The sequence below is a fragment of the Spermophilus citellus genome (assembly GCF_964194105.1).
Source record: "Spermophilus citellus genome assembly, chromosome: 3".
Taxonomy (NCBI): Eukaryota; Metazoa; Chordata; class Mammalia; order Rodentia; family Sciuridae; genus Spermophilus; species Spermophilus citellus.
Genome location: NC_138184.1, coordinates 1075509 through 1089954, shown reverse-complemented (window position 1 = coordinate 1089954; position 14446 = coordinate 1075509). Strand labels below are relative to the sequence as shown.

The following is a 14446-nucleotide window of genomic DNA, read 5'->3' as shown; positions in this document are numbered from 1 at the left end:
AGGGTCGTCAAGGCACCAGGCTCCCTCGGTTGACCCTTCCTTCCAGGAGCCTGCGTGGGGCCAGAGCCAGGGCGGACACCCCAAGCCTGGTGAAAAGCATTGCTGGACAGCCCAAGTCCCTACCTGCCCCCCCCCCCCCACGCCAAGGCCGCATCCCAGCCCAGGCCCTTCTCCGCCTGTGGTCACTGGAAGTATTAGATTTGAACAAAATCTAATGGGATGTGAATATTCATTAGTTTGACCAATTAATATGCATAATCATGCAAATTAGACAGCAATTAAGCAAGAGCTCTCCAGGGGGCTGGTCTGCATGGAGTCCCCACTGCAGCCCTCTCCTCACTCTGGTGGTGCACAGAGCACCCCAGTCCTGCTGTGTGTCACCAGCCCTGTTCCCAGAAGAGGGAGGCTGAGGCCCATGGTACGGCTGCAGCCAGGCGAGGGGTCCTGGGGCTGCTCTGTGTGCCCCCCACGGGGAGGAATGAGCCTCAGGGAGCCAGGCATCCTGGGCTGTTGTCTGCTGCCCTGGGGAGATAAGGGCCCCGCCCCACCCCACCCTGGGACAAGGTCCTGCGGCCTGGCGGCTTGGCACCTGCCTGGGCCTGGTGGTGCCTCTGGGCTCCTGCCTGAGGCCTGGGCTTGTGTCTGGCATGGAGCCGTTTAACCCCCCGGGTCAGCGCAGAGCTCAAAGCGCCGGCAGGACAGCCTTTGTTCAATCCCACGTGACAAGGCGCCTCTGCAGAGAGAGTCCACTTAGGACCAAGGGGGGTCCTGGGCTGGGGGAGAAGCTAGCATGGCAGTGGGGCCCAGGGTCTTGATGATGGGCAGGAGTTTGCTGGGAGCGACAGGTGGTAGAAGTGCTACTGAGTGGCAGCCCTGAGCCCACCAAGTCCCCAGGATTCCAGGGCGTTGGCTGTGAGGTGAGCCCCTGGGTCCGTGTGGCCCTCTCCAGAGACATTGAGCACTGCAGGCCAGAGCCAGGTCTGAAGTGGCCCCTGACCTCCTCTTGTCCTGCAGGCCTCGAGGACCGGCCCAGCTCAGGGTCCTGGGCCACCAGTGACCAGAACAATTCTTCCTTTGACCCCAGCCGGGTGAGGATCCCCTGTAGCCCACAACCCTGGGTCTCCCTCCCCTGAGTGAGGGGTGGGTGAGGAAGCTGGGGCTGGGTGGGAGGGACGTTGATGGGGGGGGCTCTGAGGTGCTGGGTGGCGTCCTGGGCCTCACCCCAGCCATCTCCTAGGCCTACAGTGACGGCACCCACTTCAGCGAGTCCCACGGCAGCCTTTCTTCGTCCACATTCCTGGGACCCGGACTTGGAGGTGAGTGGCCAGTCAGGTGGACTGGTGGCAGCCTCAGGACTGATCAGGGCACTGGACCCAGTGTGGGTGGACGGTCTGGACCCCTCCTGCTGGCTCTGTGGGGCAGGGGCCTGTGGCGGTGCCCACGGCAATAGGTGTGGGAGTTAGGTGTGGGTCTTGGCCACTTGGGAAGGTGGTGCGTGGCCCCAGCAGCCAGAGTGGACAAAAAGTGGCCTTCAGGCCTGCCTTCGGCCAGGTGCTGACGAGGGCTCTGTCACGGGTGGATTCTTAGGCTGCAGCTAGCACGGCTGTCCCGTGGGGCTGGGTCTGGAGGCAGTCTGGTGACAGGTCGAGGCCCAAGGAGAGTCGCATGAGCTGCTTGGCCTCAGCCTCGGCCTCGGCCTCATGGCCAGGGGTACAGCTGGGCACCCCCACCTTGTCCCAGCCAAGGGCTGCGAGGCCTGGCCCGCTGTGTGACCTGGGGTGGCCTTGCTCCTGCAGCACACTGGCTTCCCCTCTCCCTCTTCCTCCTCCTGGCCTCCTCCTCAGCTTCCTGCTGGCGTGAGCAGGGCTGCGGGCAGTTCCCACGCAGTGTCCAGAGCCCAGCTGTGTCCTGGCCGGGTCCTGCCTCCCCTGCCACTTGCCCTCTCACAGCTGTGAACTTGGGCAGGGCAAGTGGGCTCCCAGGAACCCCGCCCCAGGGTTCCTGTTGAGGAGCGGAGCAGGCCCCGGACAGCACCTGGCGCATCTGGAGCACGGCGCTCTCACCCGCTGCCCCTGGTCACTGACCTGGCACCTCTTCCCACGAGTGTAGGAGGTGTGTTTTACAGAAGTCGAGGGGTTTTGTTTTCTCCCAGTTGTAGATGATTAACCTCAGTGGACAAGTGTTCTGACTGCTTGTTGAGAAGGTTCTTACTGACCTTGCCTCCCACCCCTGCAATCAGCCATTTTCTGTGTCCAGTTTAAGCGCAAGGGGAACTTAGATGGCTCAGGTGCCAAGTATTCCAGGGACGCTGCTTCAGGCGAGGCTGGATCCAGGCATCTGTGCAGTGCAGGAGCCTGTGCGGGGGGTGGCTCTCAGTCCTCTACTGAGCTCCAGACTTTGCCTGCCTCTTCTCCCGGTGGCTTGACGCAGCATCCAGGGTGGTGCCTGTGGCTAAGTGGGGCTCACATGCTGGTTTACAGAGGGACCACTGGCCAGCAGGCCGGGCTGCCCCCGAGCTGGCTGTGGGAGCCGCAGGCCTGGGTGCTGGGCCTAGTGGGCATCGTGCACACAGCACAGGTCCCTGATGGATCTGCCACTGGTGTCCAGGGAGGTGGCACCATAGCCTTGAAGTGAAGTGCCCTGAGCCAGGGAAGCACGAGGCGGTGGAGCTCAACACTGTCCCCCAGGCTGGTGGCAGCAGCTCCAGTTGTCAGGAGGCTCCGGCCACAGTGTGGCTCCGCCCCCTGCATGCGCCCAGTGCCCTAGGCCTGCTGTTGAGCCGGATGCCTGCCTTCCTCCTTCCCCTGCAGGCAAGGGCGGCGAGCGAGGCGCCTACGCCACCTTCGGGAGAGATGCTGGTGTTGGCAGCTTGACTCAGGTGAGGGGTGCAGGGTGGCCGGCCGAGCTGCCCTGTCCAGAGCCTGTGCTCGGCTCCACCCTCCCCGGCCCCTTGTTTTGGTTTTTAGTTTTACATGGTTCCTCGGGGTTCCTCGTCTCTGGGCCTTGTGGGGCTGCTGGTTGTGGGTGGGGACTCTTTTCCATGCCTCCCCGCTTAGGATCTAAGCCAGGCCAAGCCACCCCCAAACCTGGCCGCCTGTGCCACTCGTAGGTGTAGCCCACCCAGGGGTTGCCCCAGCCCAGATGAGAACCTCACCACATGGTTCTCATGTGAGTGAGGGCAACAGGGCCCGGTGGCCAGTTCAGTGGTCCCAGCCTGCCTCCTGTCTCTGTTCCCTGAGAGACATCTATCCCCACACCCCCAGGAATTTCATTCTTGTCCCCACCACGTCCTCCCCAGTCCCAGGGTATAGCCTGGCCTGTCTGAGGTGGCTCCCCTAAGCTGCCGGACACCAGCCAAGTGCAGGGGTCACACCTGCAGGCCTGCCAGGCCCCACAGGGCCCTGTATGGTGGGGACAGCCTGCAGCGTTACTGCTGAGAGCAGAGCCTGGCAGAAGTGGGTTGCGAACCAGGGGCCAGGGCAAACAGGAGGCTCCTTGGTGGCCTGATACCCCAGGGACAGAAGTCCATCTCGACCCAGTGTGCAGAACCAAGCTGTTGGGGTAGGAAAGAAAGGACACAGGAAGAGTGACTCCAGGCCCAGTGGTGCCCAGCCGAGAGCCAGAGCGGGTGGCCATCGGATGCCAGCAGCCTTGAGCCATGCCCACAGCTGCAGTCCCTGGTGCCTTAGCTCAGAGAGTGGTGCCTGTGTGGCCCAAGCCAGGTCTCCAGCCAGCAGGAGAGCCCCCTGCCCCAAGGGCTGGGCAACCCCAGACGTCTGAGTGACTTTGACCTTTTGTAGTTGATGGGTGTCTAACTGGCGTTGGCATGGGGAGTGGGCAGTGACTCTGCCTCCTGCTGTCCCTGCAGGCCGGCTTCCTGCCTGGCGAGCTGGCCCTCGGCAGCCCCGGGCCACTGTCCCCCCCTGGCAGCAAGGGCAGCTCCCAGTATTATTCCTCCTACCCCAGCAACCCTCGGCGGAGAGCTGCGGACAGCGGCCTGGGTGAGTGGGACGGCCAGGGCCTTGGAGGGCAGTAGCCAGGGCGATGCCAGATCCTGACTGGGGTCTGGGCACGCAGGGTGGGAGGCACAGAGTGGGCCTCCCTCTGCCTGAGGCCACGGACACTGGGCCGTGGCTCCCCAGACAGACCGGGGGCCGGTTTCCAGGACCCTCCAGACTGCTGGTCTCCGTGGGTCCTGGGCCTCTGTTCATGCCTCTCTGTCTGTGTGGCACTCGAGATGGGGCCCAGGACCCGCGTGCTGGGCAGGCGCCAGCCACTGAGCCGCCTGTCCTTGAGCGTTTTGCTGGATTGGTTGTTCTCCAACCCGCATGGCCCAGCCGCCCACGTCCACCCAGCAGGTGGACCTGGGCCCCTTTGAGCCTTCAGCACTGTGCCTGGGGACACTGAGTCAGCCAGACCAAGGGCTGTCCTGGGCCCTGTGGGCAGCACAGGTGGTGGGCTCAGTCGCAGGGTGCACAGCAGTGGTTCTGGCCTTCGCTGCCTGCAGGTGTCCTGCAGGTGGAGAAAGTGCCCCGAGTGCCTTGCACACTCACAGATGCTGCCGGGTGAGTGAGTGTGCACGGATCTGGGGTCACAGTGTGGCTGAGAGGGACGGCCTGGCACTTCAGGTGTGTGCCCCGCCAGACTCCTTGCCCACTGCTGTGGGTTTCTGCATCTTTAAACTCGTGTGGGTGGACTTGAGGCCCCTTCTTTCTGGCAGGACTGGGGATTGAACCCGGGTGCCGTGCCGTGAGCTGGCCCCAGCCTCACAGTCTTGGTTGCTCCTTCCACCCAGGCTGGCCTGATACTTGCCATCCTGCTGCCTCAGCCTCCTGAGTTGCTGGGGTGACAGGAGTGACCAGGTGCCCAGCCAAGGTGTTTGACTTTACCAAATGGGTGACCTGAAGACCTCTGCTCCAGGGCAGGAGCTGTTCCATACCGGTCCCCAACAGTGATAGGGTGTCCAAGGGGCAGGAATGGTCATTGAGCGGCATTTCTCATTTCTCTCTCTCAACAGAGGTGCAGCCCAAGAAGGCCCGGAAGGTTCCACCTGGTCTTCCTTCCTCGGTGAGTGGTGGAACAGAGGGAACCCCACTTGATGAACGCCCTTCCTCGGCAGCCAGACCTTGTGAGGTCCTGAGCTGTGCGTGCCTCTGCAGCCCGGAGCACAAGCGTGAACACGTGTGGCCCGAAAAGCTACCCTAGGGCCCAGCCCTGGCCACAGGCCTCCAAGGGACAGTGGTCTGAGGCCTCTGTTCCAGTCTTGGCCTCACCTGGCATAGGAGGGCAGGTTCCTGGCGAGGCCCCCTGGGCATGTGTGTGGCTCTGGGAGCCAGGCAGGAAAGTCCTCCTGGGCCCTTTCTAGGGCCTGTCCACCCTATCTGCCCTGCGTCCCCACCCGCTGCCCAGTGGTTGGCTGGAGGCCAGGGCAGCAGATGGTGCGGGCCGGCCGCCCCCTGCCGGGCCCCTGCGTCGTGTCAGGCTGGAAGGAGAGGTGTGTGCCATTCCCTGTACCACCCAGCACCTCTGCCAGGGCCGGCCAGCGCCGGGCACCACCTCCAGTGGCTGCACCACCACCCTGGTCAGCATGAGTAGAGGCCAGGCACCTGCTGCCCTGGCCCAGGGCCCTCCTTCCTTGTCGGACCTATAACTGGGGTGGGGGCAAGCAGAGGGGACACAGGAAGGAAGGCCCAGGCATGCGGGTGCCAGGACCTCAGTCGGGCCTGGAGCGCTGGGGCTCTGCTTGGGAGCCACACCACACCACGCTGCGGGGCAGAACGGAGCCCCTGGGGCCCTGGTCCAGCCTCGCTCACAGCAAGTGTCCATGTCTCTGTTGGCCTGAAGTCCAGGAGCACCAGGGGTAGTGGTGGTGGGCCCTTTGCCGTAGCTGCCCTCGGGTGGCCAGACATGGGGCTAAGGGAGGCCCCAGTATGGAGGACCCAGGCCGGGTGGCAGGAAAGCAGAGGGAATGGCTGGGGGCTTGGCAGGAGCGGAGTTGGCTGCAAAGGTGGCCGGGGCAGGACCAGGTGGCCCGGGCAGGACCAGGGCACCCACAGCTCAGAGCCCGGCTGCAGTGTGCCTGGAAATGGCCGCGGGAGGGAGGCTGGACGACCAGTGCCTCTGTCCTTGAACCTGCAGGTGTACCCCCCCAGCTCCGGGGACGACTTTGGCAGGGACACAGCCGCCTACCCCTCTGCCAAGACCCCCAGCAGCGCCTACCCCGCCCCCTTCTACGTGGCAGGTGGGTGGGGCTCGCCCGGGGTGGCTGGGGCCCTCTGTGCCCATCTCACCTGCGCTCCCCACAGATGGCAGCCTGCACCCCTCGGCCGAGCTCTGGAGCACTCCTGGCCAGGCAGGCTTCGGGTCCATGCTGGGCAGCGGCTCGTCCCCCTTGCCCCTCACACCGGGCAGCAGTGGTCCTGTGGGCAGTAGCACCTTCAGTAGCCTGCACCAGCATGAGCGCATGGTAGGCCTGGTTGGGCGGCGGGCGGGTGGGCGGGAGGGCCTGGGCGGCACTGCCTGATCCTCTGCTGTCCCCCAGGGCTACCAGCTGCATGGAGCAGAGGTCAATGGCGGGCTTCCAGCTGTGTCCACCTTCTCCTCAGCCCCTGGAGCGCCTTACAGCAGCGTCTCCAGCCACACGCCACCTGTCAGTGGGACTGAGGGCCTCCTCGGTACGGCCACCCACGGGACACGGCCTCCCTGAGCTAGCCCAGCCGGGGATGCCGCGGCGTGGCTGGAGAAACTGGTCCTTAGTCACCATGGCTTCCGCTGTTGGGGTGGCCCCATGGGACATTGGAAGGACCCTGGAGTGGTATCTTCCCCCCCCCCCCACAGCCAGGGACACAGGGGCTGGGGACCCAGTTCACTCCAAGTCCTGCTGCGGTCCCCAGGGCCTCACCTCAGCATGGCAGGTGTCATGGGGCCTCCTCACACGGGACACCTGACCTCGAGGCTGGCCCTCGCCTCTTTCCACCCACAGGCTCCCGTGGGACCACGGCCGGCAGCTCTGGGGATGCCCTTGGGAAGGCGCTGGCCTCGGTGAGGCGTGGGGCCAGGGAGGCGGGCTGGGGACGCTGCCGGCCAGCCTCTGACACCCCGCTCCTCTGCTGCACAGATCTATTCCCCGGACCACTCCAGCAGCACCTTCTCACCCAGCCCCTCGACCCCTGTGGGCTCCCCGCAGGGCCTGCCGGGTAAGTGGGGGCCTGGACCCACACAGGTCACGGGTTTGCTCTCCTGGAGTCTCGCAGCCTCGCGGGCTGAGGGGCTGGATGGGGCAGAGCCTGCTGTGAGCCGTGCCCTGAGCAGGCCAGGAGGGCTCCCTGGAGGTGGACTGCAGGTATCCTCGAGCACATGAGAGGCCCTGTGTGAATGAGGCCCAGAGGTGGCACCTGGTGGCTCACACTGCAGCCACCAGGCGGGTGCGGAGGGTCTGCATCCAGGAGCCAGGCCACCCTCTGGCTCAGAACTGTGCCCGCTGTTGTTTGCTCTCCTGATGGAGAGCGGGTGGTGCCAGCTGTGGCCCGTGCCACCTCTGTCCTTGTTCAGTTGTGCCCAGCATCAGCTGGGTACAAGAGGAAGTGAGTGCTGGGGCCTTCTGGCTGGCCTGGGTGGTTGTGCCAACATTACCCCTGGTCCTCGCCTCTGCCTGTGAGAAACCTCAGGAACCAGGCTTTTCCTGGACCTGTCCAGTCTCTCCTGGAGCTAACCACTTCCCCTACTGCTGCTGGAGCTCAGAGCATGTGGGGCAGGATATGGAAGAGCCTCCCTCCAAGGCACTGGCTGCTGATGGAAGCTGGTGGGCTTGGCGGGCCAGCTGGCTAGGGCCCGATGGGGCCAAGATGCCCTCCCTGTGCTTTTGTTTGCGTAGGGCATCCCCAAGTGGCCACCCTGAGCCTTAGAGGATGCCCAGCTGTTGGGAATGCCCCATCCCCAGGGCTGTGGCTCACCTGTGTCCAAGGACACCCTGATGCTTGTCCCCCATCCACACATCTCCTGCCCTTCCAGGGACGTCGCAGTGGCCCCGAGCAGGGGCCCCCGGTGCCTTATCGCCCAGCTATGACGGGGGTCTCCCAGGCCTGGTGAGTGACCCTGCCCTGCCGTGGGGGTGGGTGGCCTGTCTGTCCTGTCCCGTCCCCAGGCAGCAGGACTGCAGGGTACAGCAGCCCTGTGACCAGGAAGTGCTTGTGAGGAAGGGTCTGGGCTGGAGGTGGGTGGAGCCCACCAGTGTGCAGAACTCCTGGGCAGGACCGCAGCGGCCCCTCACACCCTCCTTGTGCCCCACAGAGCAAGATGGAAGACCACCTGGACGAGGCCATCCACGTGCTCCGCAGCCATGCCGTGGGCACAGCCAGCGACGTACATGCGCTGCTGCCTGGCCCCGGGGCACTGGCCTCTGGTTTCGCGGGCCCCTTGCCACTGGGTGGTCGGCACGCTGGCCTGGTGAGCCTACGGCAGGGGTGGGGGGTGGGGCTGGGGCCACCCACCTTGACGGCACCCCTGCCCCATCTGCAGGTGGGGGGCAGCCATCCTGAAGATGGACTTGCGGGCAGCACCAGCCTCTTGCACAACCACACTGCTCTGCCCAGCCAGCCTGGCACCCTGCCTGACCTTCCGCGGCCGCCTGACTCCTATAGTGGTGAGTCCAGGCACCAGACTGCTTGTCCCCCCACCCCCACCCCGCTGCTGTCCTCTGCAGTGTGGGCTCGGGTAGTCCAGGGACGGTGCTGCCAGGGGCCAGGCAGTCTCCCCAGCCTGAGCAGAGCTGCGGTGTGGCCCTGTGGCCCTGCCAGATGTCCACGGTGGCCACGGATGCAGGATTCCAGGGCCCCGTGTGCTGCTGAGGACGCTGTGGCAGGAGGTTGGACCTGGCACTCAGGGCGGGGAGCTTGCATTGCTCCTCAGGTGGGACCCCTGCGGGCATCTGGGGACACAGGCTGCTGGTGGGTGGTGTTGGGGGGAGCAGGGCTGGCACAGGCCTCTCAGCACGTGATGTGGCGGCCTTGCCTTGACCACCTGGGTACCCGGTACTGTTGTGGGCAGTGAGCTGGAGACTGGGGAACAGACCAGGTGCGGGCCGAGTGCGGGCAGGACTGTGAAGGCTGGGGCCTGCCAGGCTGCTGGAGCCCAGGAAGGGAGGACCTCGGCAGCTCTTCAGGACTGGACCTGCTTGGGATTCAGGGGCGCCCTCCGGAGGCCATGTCATGGGTGTGGCCAGAGAACCACCCAGTGTGTGCCCACAGTGCTGGGGCAGCCCTGGCCTTAGTCCCACCTCCCCAGGGTCCTGTCCTGCCCCTCCCTGGGTTTTTTGAACCCCAGGACATTTCCACAGCTGCCATTTCAATTGCAGCATCTCAGGGAGAGTCCAGGGAGGCACTCTGCTGCCCTAGTGTTTGAACACCGCGGCCATGGTGTCGTACAGGCTTGGTCTGCACCTGGTTCCTGGCGTGCCTCTCCACTTCTTCAAACAGGTGCCAGCCTCCGATCCATGCACGGCACGTCCCAATGTGCAGCTCCATTCTTGCCTCACCGGGTTGAACGGTGTTTCTTGATTTGGTGAAGGAGGCTCCCTGGGCTGGGGACATGGCTCAGCTGGCAGAGTGCTCGCCTCGCATGCCCACAGCCTGGGTTCCACCCCAGCTCCACAGAAGGGGAGAAGAGGGGCAGCTCTGCCTGCAGAGCCCCTATCTGGGCCGGGCCCCTGTTTTCTGGACTTGTCCTCCCATTGCATTGACCCGAGGGTGCTCTGTGTGTTTTGGAGAGCAGTCCATTACTGGCTATGCAGGTCATGCATGTTGTCTGCGTGTGACACTTTCATTCTGGTGTATTCTGGTCATTTTGAGCCGGGTCCCCTGGTGCCTGCCTGTCTTCTCATTGTCTGGGCATCTGAGGCAGGGAGACCACACACACACTCATTTCTAAATGTGGATACCGTTCAGTGTGTGGGCTCGGGGATTCCTGCAGTGCTGGGTGGGGCCGCGTGCACTGCCATCCCTCTACTTTGCAGAGGCTGACCTCCCGCTGTCAGCCCGCGCCTGCGCCAGCCTGCTGATGCTGTTGGAGGAGCTCTTCCGGTGTGCGCTCTGGCAGCTCAGCTGTTACCAGTGGCCTCTGTGCGAGGACGGCGTGAAAGCCCTGAAGTGCCTCCCCGTTTTTCGTTCTCTTGAGTTGGCTTTTTGTTGGTGGGTTAGGATGCTAGGGCTAGGCCCCAGGGCCTCTCGTGCTGGGCAAGCGCTCCACCACGAGCTGGCCGCCGCTCCAGGGTCCCCCGGACCTGTTCACCTGCCCCCTCCTGAGAGTCCTGAAGCCCGTTTCCCCGGCGGCTCTGCTCTGGTGGAGCTGGTGCCTCTGGTGTGGGTGGAGGCCCAGCTCGGGGTGGTTGGTGTGTCGCCGTTTTCTGTTTTTTTGTTGTGGGGGTGGTCATTGTCATTGTCGCTGTTGTTTTTCCTTGAGATCAAAGACCTATGACAGCGTCAGAGGGGCTGGTCAGGTAATCTTGGAGGCCACTGCTGTCCGGGCCACAGCCTTTGATGCCAGGCCTGTTGCAGGACTTGGGCGAGCAGGAGCTGCGGTGGTCACCGGCGAGATCAAGCGCGAGGAGAAGGAGGACGAAGAGAACACTTCGGTGGCGGACAACTCGGAGGAGGAGAAGAAGGAGCTCAAGGGCCCCCGCACGCGGACCAGGTGCCAGCCCGCCCCGCCCCTTGCCGCCCCCGCAGGACGCTCCGCGCACACGCACTCGGCAGCGCACACGCACTCAGCAGCGCACACGCACTCCAGCGCACACGCACTCCAGCGCACACGCACTCCGCCCACGCGAGGGTCGCGGGCCACGCCCGCCCCCTCCTCACTGTCTCCCTTGGCCCCCGGCCCCCCTCCCCCGTAGCCCAGACGAGGACGAGGACGACCTTCTCCCCCCAGAGCAGAAGGCCGAGCGGGAGAAGGAGCGCCGGGTGGCCAATAACGCCCGCGAGCGGCTGCGGGTCCGGGACATCAATGAGGCATTTAAGGAGCTGGGGCGCATGTGCCAGCTGCACCTCAACAGTGAGAAGCCCCAGACCAAACTGCTCATCCTGCACCAGGCCGTGTCGGTCATCCTCAACCTGGAGCAGCAAGTGCGAGGTCAGTGGGGCGCGGCCACCAGCGCCCAGCGCGCCGCCCCCTCCCGCGCTCCGCCCTTGCTCGCTCTCCCTTCCTGGCACCAACCCTCCCTTCGCGGTGACTTCCTAGTCACCACCCTCGCTTCCTGGAGCCACCCTCTGCATCCAGCCCCCTGTTCCCTGCAAGGACCTTCCCCCTGCTGACCCCAGGGTCCAGTCCTGGGATGGGAGGGTCGGACTCTTGGGCTCGGGTCGTGCAGACCTGGGTATTTTGCTCATGGCTGTCTCCTTAGCCCAGGGGCCACAGCCCACCCTACCCCCTCCTCAGGAAGCCTAGAGCCTAGCTCTCAGGGCCAGCGTGCCCTGGAGCCCAGAGGCCAAGCTGGCATCTAAACCGCTCTTGGCCATTTGGCTTAAGCAGATGAGTCCTTGACCCCACTCCTCTGGCTCAAGTTTCCCTGTCTGCAGGGGGGCGGCCACCAGGGCTGGGTGAGGAAGGTGAAGGCCCATCCCATTCCCAGTGGCTCAGTGCCCACTGCTGCTGGCAGCTGCTTCCCTAACCTCTTCTGCTCCTGCGTGGCCCTGTTAACCCTTTCTTTCCTGCAGCACTGTCGCTTGGACCGGAGCCAGAGTCCCGGCCCGGCCTCTGTCCCCTCAGCTCTGAGTTTCCACATCTCCATGGCGGTGTGCACGTCCTGCCCACGTGCCCAAGCCCACCTCTCTGCTCTCTGCCTCTTGCTGTCCCCTCCACCCCAGCCCTGCGTCCTCTGCTCCCCACTGGTGGCCCCTCCTCACCTCGCACTTGCTGCCCAACCCCAGGATGGCCGTGGCTGCAGCCTAGAGCCTTTCCTCTCCCCAAGCCTGCCAGGCCTGTGGGAAGGAAAGGACCAGGGCTTGCCAGCCTCTGGTTCAGTTTGGTCTGCGCGCTTGTCCTGGGCCCCAGGCCGCTGCCTCCCAAGGGATCCACCCAGGCCCCAGGAGGCAGGGGGCAGGGAGGCAGGGAGTGGGGGAGGGCAGCCCTCCCCCAGAGGAGCAAAAAAGGCCTCTCCGGGAGTCCTGGTCAGATTCAGGCTCCCTGCTTGTGATGTCGGTGGGCTGCGCCTTCCTCTGTATTTGTCTCAGCCAGTCAGAGCAGCAGGGTTCATGGGTGATTGGCACCCACTGTCCTAAGAAGGAAACCAAGGCGTGGGAAGTGAGGTCTTGGGTCCAGACCACACAGCGTGTTGGGTCTGGGCCAGGACTGCACCCTGGCAGGTGGTCATCTGGTCTGCTCCAGACTCTGGCATGGTGAGGGGCTCAGTGCTAAGCCTGGTGCCCTCTGGCCCAGGAACTTGGAACCCCTTCTTCACCCAGAGGCAGGTCCTTTGAAGGGCTCAGAGCTGAGGGCCCCTCCGGCCCAGCCTGGGGCAGCCAGAGTCCACCAAGGGAACACGCACGTTTCAGGGGCTTTTTGGAGTGGGAGGGATCTCAGGGTGAACTGTTTCACTTCCCTTGGGCCTGACCCCCTGGGCAGGCCAAGCTGTGCTAGTGCGCCGTCACCCAGCAGGCACTGCTCTTGTGGGAAGGTCGTCGTCTTGGGAGGAGCAGCCAGGAGGGGTGGTGGAGTAGCCAGGGTTCAGTGTCCTCAGCCAGGGCCTCCCATCATGTTGGTAGCTGGGGACAGTCAGGCCTTGGTCCTTCTCCACACACAGCCTAGACTCTAGTTGGGTCTGAAGGGCACAGCCACAAGCCTCCGAGGTCACACCCCTGTGGGTGTGAATACACTGCCCTCCACCACCACCAGCCATCACCCACATGCCGTCCCACACTAGCTGTTACCACACGAACACCGTCACCCTCAGCTATACCAGCATCCTCACCTTCACAGCTGTGCACCAGTAGCCTTCGCCTGCCCTATGCCAACACCAGGTGTCACCTGCGCTAGGCCAGCACTGGCCTGTCACACACACACACAGCCAGCTGCACCCTCTCCACACCTGGCCCTACCCGGCCTGCCCAGGCTGGACACTAATAGAGGCCCCGGTGCTGTGACCCAGCAGTACAGAAGAGGTGCTGTCCTTGGAGGAGAAGGATCTGAGGGACCGGGAGAGGCGCATGGCCAATAACGCGCGGGAGCGGGTGCGTGTGCGGGACATTAACGAGGCCTTCCGGGAGCTGGGGCGCATGTGCCAGCTGCACCTCAAGTCGGACAAGGCGCAGACCAAGCTGCTCATCCTGCAGCAGGCCGTGCAGGTCATCCTGGGCCTGGAGCAGCAGGTGCGAGGTAGGACCCCAGGCCGGCCTCCCCCCCTGCAGACCTGGGTCCTGGGCAGGCCTGAACCCGCGGTCCTCCTGTGGCCGCAGCAGGACCCTGCCGTCCGCGACACCTGGACTCCTGGTCTCGGCAGCCCCTGCATCCCTGACGGCCCTCTCACCCAGGAGACAGAGGCGTGCAGGCCCTGCCCACCCCTGCAGTGCTCGCGGCCCTCTGGGGACCCTCTTCCCACAGCCCTCTCCCTCTCCCCAGAGCGGAACCTGAACCCCAAGGCGGCTTGCCTGAAGCGGCGAGAGGAGGAGAAGGTGTCAGGCGTGGTCGGAGACCCCCAGATGGTGCTCTCAGGCGCCCACCCTGGCTTGAGTGAGGCCCACAACCCTGCCGGGCACATGTGAGGATGGCCCCGCTGGACGAGGGACCAGCTCACTCTCCTACTCTAGGATTGGGGTGCATGGAGCAACATTGCCACCCTTGAGCCAGGAGCACCCACCGGGCTCTGAAGGGAATGCCCTGCCTGCTCCACCCCCGGCTGCCCACCTCCCTGCTGCAGATCCAGAAGTCCATCTTGGCTCCGTGACGGGCCACAGGAGCATTGGTGGGGGGAGTTGAGCGAAACCAGAAAGCAAGCAACAAAGTACACTTTGTCAGAAAGAAAATTATGCCTTAACTATGTAAAATGTGGAAGAACCGAAACTCTTCACTCCGTCGAGGGTGATGCTGTGCAAACCTGGCTTGTTCTTCAGAAGCCACCAGCAAATCGTGCCTAAGCATAATATTTTTTTTTAAGGAAAATAAAAAAGAACATTAGTTATGAGATTTTTTTAATGTAGAAGAAAATTAGGAGGATGCCTTCTGTCTTTTTTTTTTTTAAGCTTTCTTTTGCATATGTTTTGTAAGCATTTTTTTTTTTTTTTTTTGGTATAAAAGTCTTGTCTCGCTGTTTCTAGACGTCAGCAGTGCCTTTTATGATCAACCAGATTATTAAAAGTCCTATCAAGACCAGCGTCGACCTGCGGTTCACCTCCCCACACCCTCTGGCAGCTGTGCCTTTCCCCACGGGCTCCCTCCACCACTCTTCCTCAGGGTGGCT

General features: G+C 63.8%; 1 protein-coding gene across 7 annotated transcripts in view; it reads left to right on the top strand.

Annotated features, from left to right (window-relative positions):
* The window catches only part of TCF3 (transcription factor 3), a 30744-nt gene extending 16397 nt beyond the window's left edge, over nucleotides 1-14347 (top strand). Inside the window, exons 4-19 of one of the 7 annotated variants that reach the window (XM_081282775.1) lie at nucleotides 1015-1088; nucleotides 1238-1316; nucleotides 2811-2878; nucleotides 3869-4001; nucleotides 5018-5067; nucleotides 6139-6241; nucleotides 6306-6466; nucleotides 6542-6674; nucleotides 6983-7041; nucleotides 7118-7196; nucleotides 8011-8084; nucleotides 8290-8445; nucleotides 8518-8641; nucleotides 10551-10686; nucleotides 10889-11124; nucleotides 13609-14347. In XM_081282775.1, the coding sequence (XP_081138901.1) occupies nucleotides 1015-1088; nucleotides 1238-1316; nucleotides 2811-2878; nucleotides 3869-4001; nucleotides 5018-5067; nucleotides 6139-6241; nucleotides 6306-6466; nucleotides 6542-6674; nucleotides 6983-7041; nucleotides 7118-7196; nucleotides 8011-8084; nucleotides 8290-8445; nucleotides 8518-8641; nucleotides 10551-10686; nucleotides 10889-11124; nucleotides 13609-13751 (1808 nt within the window). In that variant the 3' untranslated portion in view covers nucleotides 13752-14347. Of the gene's footprint in view, nucleotides 1-1014; nucleotides 1089-1237; nucleotides 1317-2810; nucleotides 2879-3868; nucleotides 4002-5017; nucleotides 5068-6138; nucleotides 6242-6305; nucleotides 6467-6541; nucleotides 6675-6982; nucleotides 7042-7117; nucleotides 7197-8010; nucleotides 8085-8289; nucleotides 8446-8517; nucleotides 8642-10550; nucleotides 10687-10888; nucleotides 11125-13138; nucleotides 13366-13608 lie in introns of those variants that run through there. The other 6 variants (XM_081282777.1, XM_081282776.1, XM_081282780.1 and 3 more) reach the window with 6 other exon arrangements.
* The last annotated feature ends 99 nt before the right edge of the window (nucleotides 14348-14446 follow it).